Source organism: Zootoca vivipara, chromosome 1 (genome assembly GCF_965207765.1).
Source record: "Zootoca vivipara chromosome 1, rZooViv2.hap1.1, whole genome shotgun sequence".
NCBI lineage: Eukaryota > Metazoa > Chordata > Lepidosauria > Squamata > Lacertidae > Zootoca > Zootoca vivipara.
Genome location: NC_142582.1, coordinates 52,518,938 through 52,536,156, shown reverse-complemented (window position 1 = coordinate 52,536,156; position 17,219 = coordinate 52,518,938). Strand labels below are relative to the sequence as shown.

The 17,219-nt window shown below is 43.7% G+C and overlaps 1 protein-coding gene across 1 annotated transcript; it reads right to left on the bottom strand.

Annotated features, from left to right (window-relative positions):
- Positions 1–5,197: 5,197 nt before the first annotated feature.
- On the bottom strand, positions 5,198–6,257 carry LOC118090979 (olfactory receptor 4S2-like). Its single transcript, XM_035127507.3, has one exon. It carries the CDS (start codon positions 6,152–6,154, stop codon positions 5,198–5,200), a length of 957 nt encoding a protein of 318 aa, XP_034983398.3. The 5' UTR covers positions 6,155–6,257.
- Positions 6,258–17,219: the final 10,962 nt, after the last annotated feature.

The window sequence follows — 17,219 nt, the reverse complement described above, 5'->3', positions numbered from 1 at the left end:
TCACCTGTTAGATCAATAAAAGAACAAATGATCAATGCTTTCCATCCAGTCTAACAGCAATGATCACATGAGATGAGGGGCTTAGTGTTGGGCTGTGGAACATAGGAAGTTGCCTTATACCGAGTCAGATCACTGATCCATATAGCTCTACTGTGACAAATGATGGCTCTCCAAGGTTTCAGACAGGGACCTCTTCCAGCCCTACCTTTAGATGCCAAGGATTGAACCTGGGACCTTCAAAATAGATGCTCAACCATGGAGCTATGTTCCTTAGCGTGTCCATATGCCCTGTTGCCTTTTAGAGGGGATCAACAATGTCAAGTCTGAAATACTGGATCAGCTGTTAGGCAGCAAATGGGGCTCTATATGGACAGCTATTGTCCCAAAGCCTCTTGTTTAAGTCATCAGGGCCAAAGTGATTCCAGTTCAATGCACACTGAATTGGGAATAAGGCCTATTACTGACCCAGCAGAACTTAATTCTGAATAAGCATTGGATTGGGCTGGACAACTGGAGGCAACCAAGCCCAGTCTCATGACCACCTCAACCATGGATGAGGAACCTGTAGCTCTCCAGATATTGTTGGACTCCAACTCCCATCACCCACAGCCACTAGGGACAATAGTTAGGAGTGCTGGGAGTTGTAGTCCAACAACATCTGGAGAGCCACAGTTTCCCTGTCCTTGACCTAATCAAGCCATTCAGCATCTTTGTACAACCTTCTCACCATGGTCAGAAAGGAAAGGACACATTTTTAAATGTGGTTTTGATTATCCTCTTTTTGGCACATATCAAGAACCTGCAGTAGCGGAAACATTAGAGAACTGTGTGAAGTTTTTATCTGCCAATCAGTGACATTGCCAATATGGGCAGAGAGACTCAAAATATCTCTTTTCTTGCAGCTCCTCAGCACCTTAGTTGCCTCTTATTATTGAAAGACCTACACTGGTTTCCAGTACGTTTCCGAGCACAATTCAAAGTGTTAGTGCTGACCTTTAAAGCCCTAAACGGCCTCGGTCCAGTATACCTGAAGGAGCATCTCCACCCCCATCGTTCTGCCCTCGTTGCGAGAAGCCAAGTTGCAGGGAACCAGGCAGAGGGCCTTCTCGGTAGTGGCACCCTGCCTGTGGAACGCCCTCGCACCAGATGTCAAAAAGAAAAATAACTACCAGACTTTTAGAAGACATCTGAAGGCAACCCTGTTTAGGAAAGCTTTTAATGTTTAATAGGTTATTGTATTTTAATATTCTGTTGGAAGCCACCCAGAGCGGCTGGGGAAACCCAGCCAGATGGGTGGGGTATAAATAATAAATTATTATTATTAATCATGATTTGAACCTCTCTTTTTTAAACTTACCCTTGTTGCCCTCACAATTTGCATTTAGTTTACTACTGAACACTCATGCCTGAAATAAAAGACCTGGAATCTTACAAAATGTTAACCATGCGATCATTCCAGTTGCATTAGGATAAAGGAAAAGAACTCACAAACTTTTACCCCTTCCCATGTGTTCTGGACCCATCGTGACTTTGCCAGAGAGGGGGTGTAATGTCACATCAAAATAAAATAGAATTTTTAAAATGGCACTTTGGGGAGTGTTTTAAGAATAAATAAGGAAGTACTGTATGTACCTCGATGCAGCATCAAAGAAAGAAAGAAATGAACCAGCTGGAAATCCCAATCAACATTTTCTTTAGTGCAATAATAATCAGTGATCTGTACGCTTCATTACTGTATCTCGCCATTCTTACCTGGGTGGTCTTGACTGAGGAGTGTCCTTTAAGGGCGCTTCTGGGCTGTCGCTATCTTCAGGTGGGATTCAATCACATACCAGCAAATTCAGGTTATGCAATTAAAGTTCGTACACAACAAACCCAGTCCCCCCCAAATGCAGACTTCTGTGATAAAATGTGCTAGAAAGGATGTGATAATGTTTGCTTGATGCAATGTGATGCAATGTGCTTCATGCACCCCATGATGCAATGTGCTTCATGCACCCCATGAAGAAATCAGCATGATCGTTCCATAGAAGGCCGGTGTTGTGTAACTTTCCTGTAAAATTTGTGCAAACAATAAACTGGTCCTCTGGAAGAGATCCTATTTCACTATCTGCCACCACTGACAAAGTTTCTTTTATAGCTTCTGTTACCAAAGTCCCTGCATCTCTCTACCAAGTTTATCTATTCTTTGCTTCACTGAACTGCTCTGCAATTCCACCAACTGACATCTGTCCAAGTGCTGGTGACTTAGCCCAAATCCCCCTCTTGAGAGCAAAAGACCGGCTGAAGCTATTGACTCGATATATTTATCTCAAATCACTGCTGCTTCTACAAAATCTTTAGGAAGGTTGTCACTCCTCTCCTTTTTCCGAACTGAAATATTTGCATGTGATCATGCTCCGCAATAGCACATCATCGTCATCAATTTAGTTAATAAGCTCTCAAAAGAATATAGACATTTCCCAATAGAAAACAGTTCACAAAGAGGCAATGCAAAACTTTCTTTTAAGATACAGGACAGAAATGTCAATCAAGGTTTTGTTTTTTCTATCAATATCCCTTTTTCATTGAGAAGGGGCGTTTACAGGTTCTCCCTTTAGAAGTTAGAAGAGAAACTCCAGAGTTTGGTTCTCTGGTGCTGCTCTGGTGCTTAAAATCAAAGCAACATGTGACATGATGGAAATTTATAAAATGCTGCATGGCATGGAGAAAGTGGATGAAGAAAGCTTTTCCTCCCTCTCTTCTAACACTAGAACTCTTGCGCAACCAATGAAGCTGAATGTTCGAAAATTCAGCACAGATAAGAGAATGTGCCTGTTTAGACGGTGCAGAGTTAAACTTTGGAACCCACAGGATGCAATGATGGCCATCAGTCTGAATAGCTTCAAAAGAGGATTAGGTAAATTTATGGAGGACGTGACTATCAATGGCTACTAGCCACGATGGCTATGTTCCTGCTCCACAGTCAGAGGCAGTATGCCTTTGAATGCCAATAACTTGGTTTTACTATGTTTTTATATGTACTGTAAGCCACCCAGAGTGGCTGGGAAAATCCAGCCAGATGGGCGGGGTATAAAGAATAAAAGTATTATTATTATTATTAGTGAGCACAGTTCTGTTGCACTTGTGCCCTGCTTGCAGGCTTCCTATATGCATCTGCTTGACCAATGTGACTACTAATTTGGGCTTATAGAACCCACAGCAATACAGGAAGGACGTCATTTCTCTCCAAAACCTGGTAGAGGAGTTGAGTGAGAACACACATTGAATCCTATCTCAAATGTGTGTAGAAGTTTTCCTTCTGGTATTTCAGTACCTAATGGAGTTATCCCCTTACAAATGAACACATTTATAGACAGTACGCCAAAGTAGCAAGTGAAAACCAAGGTATTTATTTATTTATTGGTTCATTCATTCATTCATTCATTCATAGCATTTTTATCCTGCTCTTCAACCAGAAAAGGCTCCCAGAGCAGCTTACAAATGTCAGTGATAAGACAGTCTTGCCCTCAAGTTTACAATCTAAAACACATAACACAAAAGGGATTGGAAGTAGGGGACAAATTCAGGCACTGTTTCTTAATTACAGAGTTCTTGTAAACACCAGTTGGAATGAAAAGAGTTCAAGGAAAGGAACAGCCCAATTGTGTTGGTCTTTCCACAGAATGGCTGGAAAGCCTTGCAATTCTCTCTCTTTTTGTCTTGTAGCCTGATGCAGAGGCTGATTTAGGACACAACCAGTTCTACTGCACTGGGCATCAAGCCCAGGAGGCACCACAGGGCATCACAACTATGACGTAGTGAATTGAGCAGAGTGGATGGCAAGAGGCAGGGGGTACCAAATTTTGGGCTCACATAGGACACTACTGACATTTGAAAGACCAAAGTCCGCCCCTGCCTGGTGGAATTTGCTTAGACAAATAATCCTTTCGAACTTGTGCATATTGATTTTCTATTCCGGTGCCCAAGCAGACCTAGCTGGTGCTCCTGCTCTGATCAATGTAAATTTGCCACTGAGTGTGGCAATAACACTTTGCAGAATGCACCTGGTGCGGGGGAGGGACACCAGAGTTGGTGGAATGAACTGGCACACAGTATGGTGACATTTTGAATGGCTCGCCAAAGCAGATTTTGTTCCTTCCATCACTCCACTAATTTTCTTCTTCATTGTTTCATTGTACAGTGGTGAGAAACCATCAGGACCTCCTTCTTGCTCCCATCCTGCACCTCAATTAGGTTTGGAGAAAAACTGCTATTGGAGGAAATAGGATGCTTTTCCCCCAAACCTAAACGCAGCACAGGGAGACATTTTTATAGGGCTGCTGCTGAGGGAAGAGCTTTTTCAATGGACAGAGAAAGTCACTTGTGCACCATCTACAACCATTCCTGGACAGGGCTAGTCTTGCCAGGTTGGCTCATGAATTGGTAACCTCATGATTAGACTACCCGTGTGCCTGGTTCAGAAGCTGCAACTAGTTCAAAGTGCAGCTACCAAGGTACTGAGTCACATAGTTGTTCACACATTACACCATGTCAGGAGCATTCCTTCCCAAAGTGACAGCGAGGGCTCTGAGGACCAAGGGCAGGCAGAAAGAGACAGAGACTTGTTTTCTTCCCATGTGGAGAGTGAGGCGAGCCCCTCCCGTCCTGGCATGCATGTCATAAATTCCCAAGACAGCGTAAGGCAGGCAGAGGGGCCGGAGCTCTCAGACACATTCTCAGGGGAGGAGGGGCAAACTGGACAAGCTGCCCCTCTGTACTAGGAGGAGGAGGAATAGAGTCCAGGCTTGGTGTCAGGCCAACAGAAGGAGGGGAAACTGATGGAGGATATCCTGTTGGCGAAGAGCCTACCCTTCAGTAGGCTCAACTGACCCATCTAGTGAGGAAGATTGAGCTGTGTGCTCGGACCGAAACTACTGTGTAAATACCAATAAATCAGATTGTTCTAAAACTGCCAGCTTGCCGTCTCTTGGTGTGAGAGGGAGATCGTAAATCCTGACACACGAGAGCTAAAAAATCTGCACCAAACTACTACAAACTCATCCACGCATCCCCTTGCCCCATGCCTAGAAAGCATGGATCCAAGCAGTTTTTTCGCTTGCCCTGTGCTTTCGGGGCATGGGTCCAAGTGGTTTTGCCCCACTGGATTTCTATGCACCTTATTTAACTAAATTAATGACTTAAATAATGCTAAAATTCAAATTTTTCCTTTCTCGCTTGAAGTCACTTTCCTCCTCCATAGTTTTCTCATGGCATTCTTCATCTCCGCATTTCGTAATGTGTAGATCAATGGGTTGAGCATCGGGGTGATCAGGGTGTAAAACACAGCCACCGACTTGTCTTCTGCGAAGTCACTGGAAGGACGTATGTACATAAAAGTGCATGGCCCAAAAAATAAAATGACCACCAAGATGTGGGAAGCGCAGGTAGACAGAGCCTTCTGGCGCCCTTCGGAAGAGCGAGACCTCAAGGAGACCAGGATGACAATGTAGGAGACAAGCAGGATGATGAAGCAGCCCAGGGCAATCATCCCACTATTAGCCACCACGATGACGCCAATAATGTAGGTGTCTGTGCAAGCCAGTTTCAGTAAAGGGTGGACATCACAGAAATAGTGGTCAATTTCATTGGGTCCACAAAAGGTGACCTGAGTGACGGAAAGGGTCTGCACCAATGAATGCATGAGCCCTCCAACCCATGAGGCTGCTATCATCTGCCCACAAACCCGCTTGGTCATAATGGTGGTATAGTGGAGAGGTTTGCAGATTGCGATGTACCGGTCGTACGCCATCACTGTGAGGATGAAGATTTCTGTGCAGCCAAAGAAATGGACCCCAAAGAGCTGCGCTATGCAGCCAATGAAAGAAATGGTTTTCTTTTCATCAAGGAAGTCTATAATCATCTTGGGGGCCGTGACAGAGGAGTAGCAGATGTCTACAAAAGATAAGTAGCTGAGGAAAAAATACATGGGAGAATTCAAGCGGGAGCTGAAGAGGATGGTGACTGTGATCAGGGAGTTTCCCAGCACAATGGCTAAATAGAAGAACAGAAAAACCACAAAGCAAATTTTCTCCAGCTCCTCATTTTGGGTGAGGCCAAAAAAGATAAACTCTGTCACATTGTTTATGTTCTCAGCTGGAGAGTTGAGATCCATATCTAGATCACCTGCAGAAACAAGGAATGAAGATGCTCAGAAACTGGCATATCTTTTTCGGGATTCACCCCTGGTTTTATGACAATCAGAGCCAGGAAGGAAGCCTTGCCATGCAACTCCATATTAAAGGGATGGGGAATTTGTCACCCTCATAGCTGCCAAGTTTTCCCTTTTCTCGCGAGGAAGCCTATTCAGCATAAGGGAAAATCCCTTTAAAAAAGGGATAACTTGGCAGCTATGGTCACCCTCTGTTGGATTCCAACTCCCAACCAGCACGGACATCCCTCAATGGCAGTTTTGCATAAATTTGTTGACTAGGGTTGTTGTTTTTAAAGGAAAGAGGATTTAAATCAGCAGCTCCTTAACAGTTGCTGAGCTCAGGAAGGTATTTCAGCTGATTTTTCACTTTCTGAATAAGCAGCTGATTTAAATCCCCTCTTTTCTTCTCTCTTTTTAAAATTACCCATTAACTAATGTGTCTGTAATAGTCAATTCTGCTCTTTGTTTATTTGCAGATCATACAGTTAGAGCAGAAATCCTCAAATGCAGCCTGCTGCCTTACGTTTACAGTATTCTTTACTAAAGTGAAATAAAGAGGCAATGGGAAAGAAATGGGCTTGTCCACACTGTAGCAAAAAGTGGGTTTGCACCTGCCTGTCTTGCCATTAATACAGGAGGGCCCACATGCCCATCCCAGTGGTGCCCTGGAACTCCCCCCCCCAACCCTTTAAATAGGGGGGGATCAGTCTTAAATGTTTGGGACTTTCCAAGAATAGAAAAACCCTATGTTTAGAGAGAGAAAGGTCTGAGACAACACTGGTGTCTTGTGGATGCCCCTACATTAAGGGGAAGACAGGCAAGTGTAAATCCACATTATGTTCCAGGGTGGGCAAGCCTGAGGAGGAGGAGGGGAGAAAAGAACTGGGACAGAACCAGAGCAAGGCATCCACCACCCAATGACAGCACACATTACCTGGCTTTTTTGGGCTTTCCACAGATTAAAAAAAACCTCTGCATTTAAGGTGGGGAAGATCCAAGGCAACAAATGGGAGGAAGAGGGCATCATGTGCACATACAAAAATTAATGAGGAAACAAAGCAGACAAATAGACATTTTTCTCTAGTGTGAACAAGCCCCTAGAATGCGCTGGTTTTAACCTGGGAAATTTTGCTGTGCTTTTATGCAACTTGGTGGTGCAGCTGGAAAATTTTAGACACTGAACTTAATGGGCTTCATGGAAGGGAGGGGATCCTTTCGCTAGTGACATTTATTACTTCACTTTCAAAGCACACAATTAACATTTTTCTTTCCTCTACCTCCACTATTGTCGTTCCATGCTTTACAGCTGCTTCTACATTCCTGATATATGAGAGAGAGAGAGAGAGAGAGAGAGAGAGAGAGAGAGAGAGAGAGAGAGAGAGAGAGAGAGAGAGAAGCAAAATGTTTGCCCATCTGAAAACAGCAACAAAAAGACTCTGCACACACGTCATTTCACATTTTGAAAACTCAGTTAAATCATAGCACCATCATGACATTGTGCCATTAGGAATAAAGTGACGTTTACTTACTGCTGCAAATCATATAGGACTTCTCCAAACTGGAACAAAGCGTGGTCCCCATCCCAGAGTTCTTCATGACCTTCCCCACTTTAAAGGTTGGCTTTTTCTGATTCAAACTTTCCAAGGATTCAAAAGCCCCACATTAGGTAAAGCTAATCTTATAGCATGTTCCCTTATATTATTAAGACTTGTTTGAATAAATAATAAATCTGTTGTGCATTTGGGAATCTAAGAGATGTTGGAAAGAGAAACTGGGTTGAACAGAAAGATTACCAAACAAAGAGGTCCCTTTTTCTCCCTTTGAATGTCTTAAAACAACAGCCAAAGTTAAGCACTTTTAAGTATCATTGATTATTATGGGGTTATTTAGGAACTTGTCCACATATACATATATACACACACAGCATAAAAAGAGAACGCATACCTTCTGCAACAGGTATATACCTTGCTTGTATTTGCAGCTGTTGATAGCCTTGTGTGGTTCTTTCAAGGTTTCCTTTGGAGTTTCTCACTATCTTGACCTAATGAGTTGAAAGCAAAAAACATCTAGAGGATATGAAGCCTGCTGCAGAGCCATTCACTTTTATGGCACTGGATGGTGAATGGGCAAAAGAAAACAATAATCCTGATATGTAGAATTCTCTCATGCACCTTCATTCAAAAGAGTAGTTCACAGTAAGGAGGACCCTTCTAAACTGAATTCCTTGCCAATTGATAAATTAGCTATTCTGTACCAAAAGGGTGACTGAGCATCTTCGATGATTATATGCAGTCATGAAAAGGCATAATGGTATCTCAACTTCCCTCTTTTGGGTGCTGGGAGGGGTTGCGTGGAGACGTTCCTTAGCCTTCGTGTGACCCTATATCAAATCTACCCACTTTGAATCTTTGGGGAGGTGGAGTGATAGGGCAGAGTGATGCAACTATCCAATTTGCAGAGTATGACGTGAAACACTGAGTCTGAAGCTAACAAGATATCCTAAACCTGGATAATAAGATCCCAGGGGCCATGAGAAGCGCAAGAGGGACACCAGCCAAAAAAGGACTAAACTTTGTGCATCACTTTTCAAAACTATTTGTAGCCGCAGGCTCTGATGCTCTCTTTAACTCCAGGTGCCCAGCCTTGAATGTGCTTGTGCAAAGTTATTCTATCAGTGTCCTTCCCGAAGCCAGGCCACAAAAAAATTCATGCGGTATAGATTCTATGTGCCTAACAGTTGTAAGTCAACTCCACACCATCCAACATTTCTCTGAAGAAAATAGGGATGTCAATAATAATATTAACAATGATCTTATTATTTATACCTTGTTCATCTGACTGGGTTGCCCCAGCCACTGTAAGTGGTTTCCAACATCTATTTTTTTAAAAACCATAATAAAACATTAAACATTAAAAAGTTTTCCTATACAGGGCTGCCTTCAGATGTCTTCTAAAAGTTGTATAATTACTTATGTCCTTGGCTCGGGGGTCACCTAACATAGCCGCCAACATTTCTCTGATAAAAATAGGGACATCCTAAGGAAAAGCAAGACATTCCAGGATCAAATCAGAAACCAGGACAGCTTCTGCAAATCCAGGACTGTCCCTGGAAAACTTAGTAGGAAGAGAAACTGGGGAGATAATGGAGGAGAGGTCTAAGTAGCTATGAAAGCAGGATGGACAAGGTGGCAGGAGGGCTGAGATTCATTTTTTTATTAGAAATTAGAACAGATATGTGGCTTTAATACTAGAAAAGGAGGTGAGGTTTCTCAGGTCCTGCAATTGTCTTCAATACCACCTTGTTTGTGGCATGAGCTTTTGCCAAAGGATCAAAGGGATACAGTTTCCTCTATTGATTCTAATCAATCAGCCGTTGCCATAAGCAAAGCCTAAATTCTTCAGTCAAGGACTAGTAATCTGAAGTTACAACAACCAGGTAAACCTGAAGCTATAAGTGCCCACTCCAGTTTCTTGCCCCAAAACAGAAAGATGGAAATGGAGAGGCGTTAGCCGACGTTTGCCAGCTAACATACTGTAGACCAGGCATCCCCAAACTTGGCCCTCCAGATGTTTTGGGACTACAAGTCCCATCACCCCTGACCACTGGTCCTGTTAGTTAGGGATGGTGGGAATTGTAGTCCCAAAACATCTGGAGGGCCAAGTTTGGGGATGCCTGCTGTAGACCCTCCAAGTATCCTTATTTCCCAGGGACATCCCTGATTTAGAGAAGCTGTCCTGGTTTCTGATTTCATCCCAGAATGCGCCACTTTTTCTTAGGATGTCCCTGTTTTCATTGGAGAAATATTGGAGGGTATGGAGGGTATCTGACCCCGAGCCATCTGGAGGCAATCCTGTATAAGGGAATTTTTTAATGTTTAATGTTTGATCATGTTTTTATATATGTTGGAAGCTGCCCAGAGTGGCTGGGGCAACCCAGGAAGATGTGTAGGGTGTAATAGTAAAATTACCATTATGGAATGGGACATCCCTATTGGAGAAATGTTGGAGGGTATTTTGTTGTTGTTGTCGTTTAGTCGTTTAGTCGTTTAGTCGTTTAGTCGTGTCCGACTCTTCGTGACCCCATGGACCATAGCACGCCAGGCACTCCTGTCTTCCACTGCCTCCCGCAGTTTGGTCAAACTCATGTTCGTAGCTTCGAGAACACTGTCCAACCATCCATCTCATCCTCTGTCGTCCCCTTCTCCTTGTGCCCTCAATCTTTCCCAACATCAGGGTCTTTTCCAGGGATTCTTCTCTTCTCATGATGTGGCCAAAGTATTGGAGCCTCAGCTTCAGGATCTGTCCTTCCAGTGAGCACTCAGGGCTGATTTCCTTAAGAATGGATAGGTTTGATCTTCTTGCAGTCCATGGGACTCTCAAGAGTCTCCTCCAGCACCATAATTCAAAAGCATCAATTCTTCGGCGATCAGCCTTCTTTATGGTTTAGCTCTCACTTCCATACATCACTACTGGGAAAACCATAGCTTTAACTATACGGACCTTTGTAGGCAAGGTGATGTCTCTGCTTTTTAAGATGTTGTCTAGGTTTGTCATTGCTTTTCTCCCAAGAAGCAGGTGTCTTTTAATTTCATGACTGCTGTCACCATCTGCAGTGATCAAGGAGCCCAAGAAAGTAAAATCTCTCACTGCCTCCATTTCTTCCCCTTCTATTTGCCAGGAGGTGATGGGACCAGTGGCCATGATCTTGGGTTTTTTGATGTTGAGCTTCAGACCATATTTTGCACTCTCCTCTTTCACCCTCATTAAAAGGTTCTTTAATTCCTCCTCACTTTCTGCCATCAGGGTTGTGTCATCTGCATACCTGAGGTTGTTGATATTTCTTCCAGCAATCTTAATTCCGGTTTGGGATTCATCTAGTCCAGCCTTTCGCATGATGAATTCTGCATATAAATTAAATAAGCAGGGAGACAATATACAACCTTGTCGTACTCCTTTCCCAATTTTGAACCAATCAGTTGTTCCTTATCCAGTTCTAACTGCAGCTTCTTGTCCCGCATAGAGATTTCTCAGGAGACAGATGAGGTGTTCAGGCACTCCCATTTCTTTAAGAACTTGCCATAGTTTGCTGTGGTTGACACAGTCAAAGGCTTTTGCATAGTCAATGAAGCAGAAGTAGACGTTTTTCTGGAACTCTCTAGCTTTCTCCATAATCCAGCGCATGTTTGCTATTTGGTCTCTGGTTCCTCTGCCCTTTCGAAATCCAGCTTGCACTTCTGGGAGTTCTCGGTCCACATACTGCCTAAGCCTGCCTTGTAGAATTTCAAGCATAACCTTGCTAGCGTGTGAAATGAGCGCAATTGTGCGGTAGTTGGAGCATTCTTTGGCACTGCCCTTCTTTGGAATTGGGATGTAGACTGATCTTCTCCAATCCTCTGGCCATTGCTGAGTTTTCCAAACTTGCTGGCATATTGGGTGTAGCACCTTAACAGCATCATCTTTTAAAATTTTAAATAGTTCAGCTGGAATATCATCACTTCCACTGGCCTTGTTATTAGCAGTGCTTTCTAAGGCCCATTTGACTTCACTCTCCAAGATGTCTGGCTCAAGGTCAGCAACCACACTACCTGGGGTGTACGAGACCTCCATATCTTTCTGGTATAATTCCTCTGTGTATTCTTGCCACCTCTTCTTGATGTCTTCTGCTTCTGTTAGGTCCTTACCACTTTTGTCCTTTATTATGGTAATCTTTGTACGAAATGTTCCTTTCATATCTCCAATTTTCTTGAACAGATCTCTGGTTTTCCCCGTTCTATTGTTTTCCTCTATTTCTTTGCATTGCTCGTTTAAGAAGGCCCTCTTGTCACTCCTTGCTATTTTTTGGGAATCTGCATTCAGTTTCCTGTATCTTTCCCTATCTCCCTTGCATTTTGCTTGCCTCCTCTCCCCCACTATTTGTAAGGCCTCGTTGGACAGCCATTTTGCTTTCTTGCATTTCCTTTTCCTTGGGATGGTTTTCATTGCTGCCTCCTGTATAATGTTACGAGCCTCCATCCATAGTTCTTCAGGCACTCTGTCCACCAAATCTAAATCCTTAAACCTGTTCCTCACTTCCACTGTGTATTCATAAGGGATTTGATTTAGATCAGTGTTTCTCAACCAGTGTGCCTCCAGATGTTTTGGGACTACAACTCCCATCATCCCTAGCTAGCAAGACCAATGGTCAGGAATGATGGGAGTTGTAGTCCCAAAACATCTGGAGGCACACTGGTTGAGAAACACTGATTTAGATTGTATCTTACTGGCCCAGTGGTTTTTCCTACTTTCTTCAGTTTAAGCTGGAATTTTGCTATAAGAAGCTGATGATCTGAGTTACAATCAGCTCCAGGTCTTGTTTTTGCTGACTGTATAGAGCTTCTCCATCTTTGGCTGCAGAGAATATAATCAATCTGATTTCGATGCTGCCCATTTGGTGCTATCCATGTGTAGAGTCGTCTCTTGTGTTGTTGGAAAAGAGTGTTTGTGATGAACAGCTTGTTCTCTTGACAGAACTCTATTAGCCTTTGCCCTGCTTCATTTTGAACTCCAAGGCCAAACTTGCCAGTTGTTCCTTTTATCTCTTGATTCCCTACTTTAGCATTCCAATCCCCTGTAATGAGAAGAACATCCTTCTTTGGTGTCATTTCTAGAAGGTGTTGTAAGTCTTCATAGAATTGGTCAATTTCACTTTCTTCAGCACCGGTAGTTGGTGCATAAACTTGGATTACTGTGATGTTAAAAGGTCTGCCTTGGATTCGTATCGAGATCATTCTGTCATTTTTGAGATTGCATCCAATTACAGCTTTTGCCACTCTTTTGTTGACTATGAGGGCCACTCCATTTCTTCTATGGGATTCTTGCCCACAGTAGTAGATATGATAGTCATCCGAACTGAATTCGCCCATTCCCTTCCATTTTAGTTCACTGATGCCCAGGATGTCAATATTTATTCTTGCCATCTCATTTTTGACCACATCCAGCTTACCCTGGTTCATGGTTCTTACATTCCAGGTTCCTATGCAATATTTTTCTTTACAGCATCGGACTTTCCTTTCGTTTCCAGGCATATCCGCAACTGAGCGACCTTTCGGCTTTGGCCCAGCTGCTTCATCAGCTCTGAATCTACTTGTACTTGTCCTCTGCTCTTCCTCAGTAGCATGTTGGACGCCTTTCGACCTGAGGGGCTCATCTTCCAGCGTCATAACTTTTATATGCCTGTTGTCTTTGTCCATGGAGTTTTCTTGGCAGGGATACTGGAGTGGCTTGCCAGTTCCTTCTCCAGGTGGATCACGTTTAGTCAAAACTCTCCACTATGACCTGTCCATCTTGGGTGGCTCTGCATGGCATAGCTCATAGCTTCTCTGAGTTATTCAACCCTTTGCCACGACAAGGCATTGATCCATGAAGGGGGTTAGAGGGTATGCTAACAGCAATTTCACACTCACACACACACACACACACACTTTTCAGAATGTAATGTCTTGCATTACATTCAGTGTTGGTTTGGTACAGCAATAAGAATGCTGAGAAATGGGAGACTCAGGTTCAAATTCTTGCCAAGGCTGCAGTCCTAACCCCTCTTTTACTTAGGCTGTGTCCAAATTCTCATTTATTCTGTATCCAGTGTTGGTTTGGGAAGCAAACTCTCAACTCTCCACCCTGGCTTTTGTCCTTCTCACTCCCTGTGAGATGCAATTAGTTTTGAATCTTCTCATAAAGAACTTGATCTAAATCTTAACACAACAACCTGGTTGTTATATTCAGTTACATTATCAAAATATTTTGAAATCCACCTTGTTTTCACATTGTTAATAAGCAAGATGCCAGTTAACACTAGCATGACAAAAATAAATTATGAACTCAACTTCACACAAACCAAACCCCACACCTTCCTGTTTCTGCACGATGAAATTCTTCTTTTTCTTTTTAAATTGGGAGGAGGCATTAAAATTCCTCAGGCCCCTTATGAGATCATAGGAGGCATGTTACTTTCGAAGAACACATTCTAATTTTAAATTCAAATTCACACCAGGTTTCAAAATAGACAGTTCCATTTCAGATCAAGTCCATTTTAAAGACATTTCATACACGGATTGTGAGGAATTTTTAAAATCCAAAGGAAAATATTGATCACCAGTTTTCCAAGCGTTTTCTCTGAGTTTTGGGTTTTTTTAAGATGTGAGCAAGTCTTCTTAAATTCCCTATTCTGACAGCTTAATAAAATGAAGAACTCTTGTATATTTTATGAAAAATGTATGTGCATTCATTATTGGGTTGTTCTTGTATTTATTTTTATTATGTATTTTGTGATTTGTGCTCGCTTCGGCAGCAGATATACTAAAATGTATTGTTGTGATTTCATGTTGTGATTTTATAGCGTGAACTGCCCTGAGACCAGTGTGTATAGGGCACAATGCAAATTTTAATAATAATAATAATAATATCCAGGCAGGTACAAGCTGCGGTCTTGTGAGACTGGTGAAATAATTGACAGAGGACAAAGATGTTGGGACAAACCAGAAGAGGGATCCCATGAGTTCCTGAAACCAATCCTAGCATGAGAAGGAAACAGTCCCCTGGTGGCACATGACAAACCTTGTAGCTCTTCTTCCAAAATGTCTGCACTCAAACATGATCCTTGGGAATCACCAGAAGGCCCTCGGCACTGGACCTCAGTGTCTGGGCTGAATGATGGGGGCTGAAAAGTTCAGAGTTGAGAGAGGAAGGGTGAAGAGTGACGCCTTTCTCATTTCCTTCCATGTCTCTATATACTTTCTAAAGCTGTAAGGAGAGCACAGAGATTTCACAAGCACCTGGGGAGGTCATCACTGGCCCAGTTATCCCCACAGGCTTCACACTGGCTACACTAGTCTTAGGGGCTTCAACTTGACTGTTTGCTATGTCTCTATCAGCATAGCTGCCAAGTCTCCCGTTTTTCACGGAAAACCCCCGTATTTAAACCCGTTTCCCGCTGTTATCCCAAATAGAGAAAAATCCCGTAAATCCCCCGGATTTCCTACCTGCCAGGGAGGCTCCTTCTGTGCATGTCTGGACATGTGTAGAAACGACTTCCGGTGCCGCGCCGCTGCTGATCCCGGATTTTTCTTACCGGGATTTGGAGGGTATTTCTATCAGTACTGCAGCAGATAGTCCTTTCCTCCTCAGCCTCGTTCTCCTCAGTTAGAGACCTTTGAATGATGAACTGGAGAGGCTCCCTGAACCATCTCTCTCTACAGAAACCTACCAGGAAATAAATGGCAGAGTTGATGCTGCTGTTGATGCAGGCAAGCATGTAAAAAACACTGGAGAGTTCATAATAAGAGGCTATGTGGTGCACACTGAGGGAAACACTGAAAACAACAAACACAAGAACTGTGAGCAAGATAGTTTTACAGAGGTGTCCTGTCGGACGCTGCAACAGCAAACAAAACCTGACCTTTATGACCAGGGTCAGGCTGGACAGAATCATGATAGGGGTGAAGAAGGTGAGATTGACAAGAGAGATCTTTTGTTGCATTTTGTCACACACTGTTTCGTTACTTAAAGAATAAATGTCCAGCCCAAACAGCAGGATGTCAGCAGACCCCAGCACGGCCGCCACAGCACTAGACAACCACGCAGGGTGGAAGCAGCGGGACCAAAATGGGCACAGCACACAGAGACACCGCTCAACACTGTTAGCAGTGAGGAAATACATGCCACTGCGGAATGAGGACACTTCCATCTTGCTCAATATGGTCATCAGCTCACACCACTGAAAGATGTGGGTGGCAAAATACTGCGCAAAAAAGAAAGATGTGATAAACAGGCACAAAAAGAGAAAGAAAAGGTCACCCACGGCTAAACTGAGGGTGTAAATGAGGAGTGGATTCTTCCTGGTGCCTAGTCGGAGAAACCAAAGGACAATCCCTTTCCCCAGCAGGCCAAGGCGGAGATGAACAGACTGAGGCAATAGATGATGTCATTTGTTAAATTGTGCCCAAAGTATTTGTATCCGATATCACAGCTTTGTGTCTGAATGCTGTGAATAAGCAAATGTGCCTGTGTTGAGTTAGCCATCACAAAGGCTTTGCTGGTTCTCCTTCTCCTTCTCCTTCTCCTTCTCCTTCTCCTTCTCCTTCTCCTTCTCCTTCTCCTTCTCCTTCTCCTTCTCCTTCTCCTTCTCCCTCTTCCTCTTCCTCTTCCTCTTCCTCTTCTTCCCTCCAGCCCCTTTTCACCCGCAAGCACAGAGAAGATGGAGGAGTTTCAGTAAGTAACTCAGGCTGCACTCCCATTGGTGATTTATGCATTGACAGATTTGTGGTATTTATAACCCATCTTTTACCCAAAGCTTGCAGAGTCTGACCAGACTGCGGGAGGCAGTGGAAGACAGGAGTGCCTGGCGTGCTATGGTCCATGGGGTCACGAAGAGTCGGAAACGGCTAAATGACTAAACAACAACAAGTTGCTACTCTTTGCCCCTGAAAATGCTTGTCACAGTCAATGTCTCCTTGGGGAGCAATTAGGGGGTCCAGCAGGAGACCAACATGGGGCCCTGATCCGGAGCACATTCTAGTTTTGAGCCACATTGTTGCTGGAAGTGGCCAGTTTATACACACCTTATTAAAAGTGTATTGATTGCACTGTGTAGTTTGGCTCTTAAATTAAGAGTTAGTTACAGTGTGAGTCTATACCTGTCTACTCAGAATGAAGAGACATTGAGTCTAATGCAGGTTACTTCCATGTAAGTGAGTACAGAATGACAGCCTTTGTTAGTTACTGTTTTTAATTGTTTTATTTGTAATTTTGATATTTCATGCAAACTGCTTATACAGATCAGCGGTGGCAGAGCTACCTGCTCCCGCACCGAGAGCAGCGTACTTCCAGGGGGGGTGGCTGGCGTGTGTCCCAGGGGGCGTGGCTCACTGCCTGCAGGGGCGTGGCACACACTGGGGAGTGAGCAGCAAGCGGCACGTGCCCCAGGGCATGCGCAGCAAGCGCCGAGCGTCCCAGGGGCAGGGGCAGGGGTGGCCCTGATGGCATCCCCCTG

What these genes read in the sequence shown, in the direction of transcription:
- LOC118090979 (XM_035127507.3), bottom strand. Translation starts at nt 6,154, where the DNA reads ATGGATCTCAACTCTCCAGCTGAGAACATAAACAATGTGACAGAGTTT.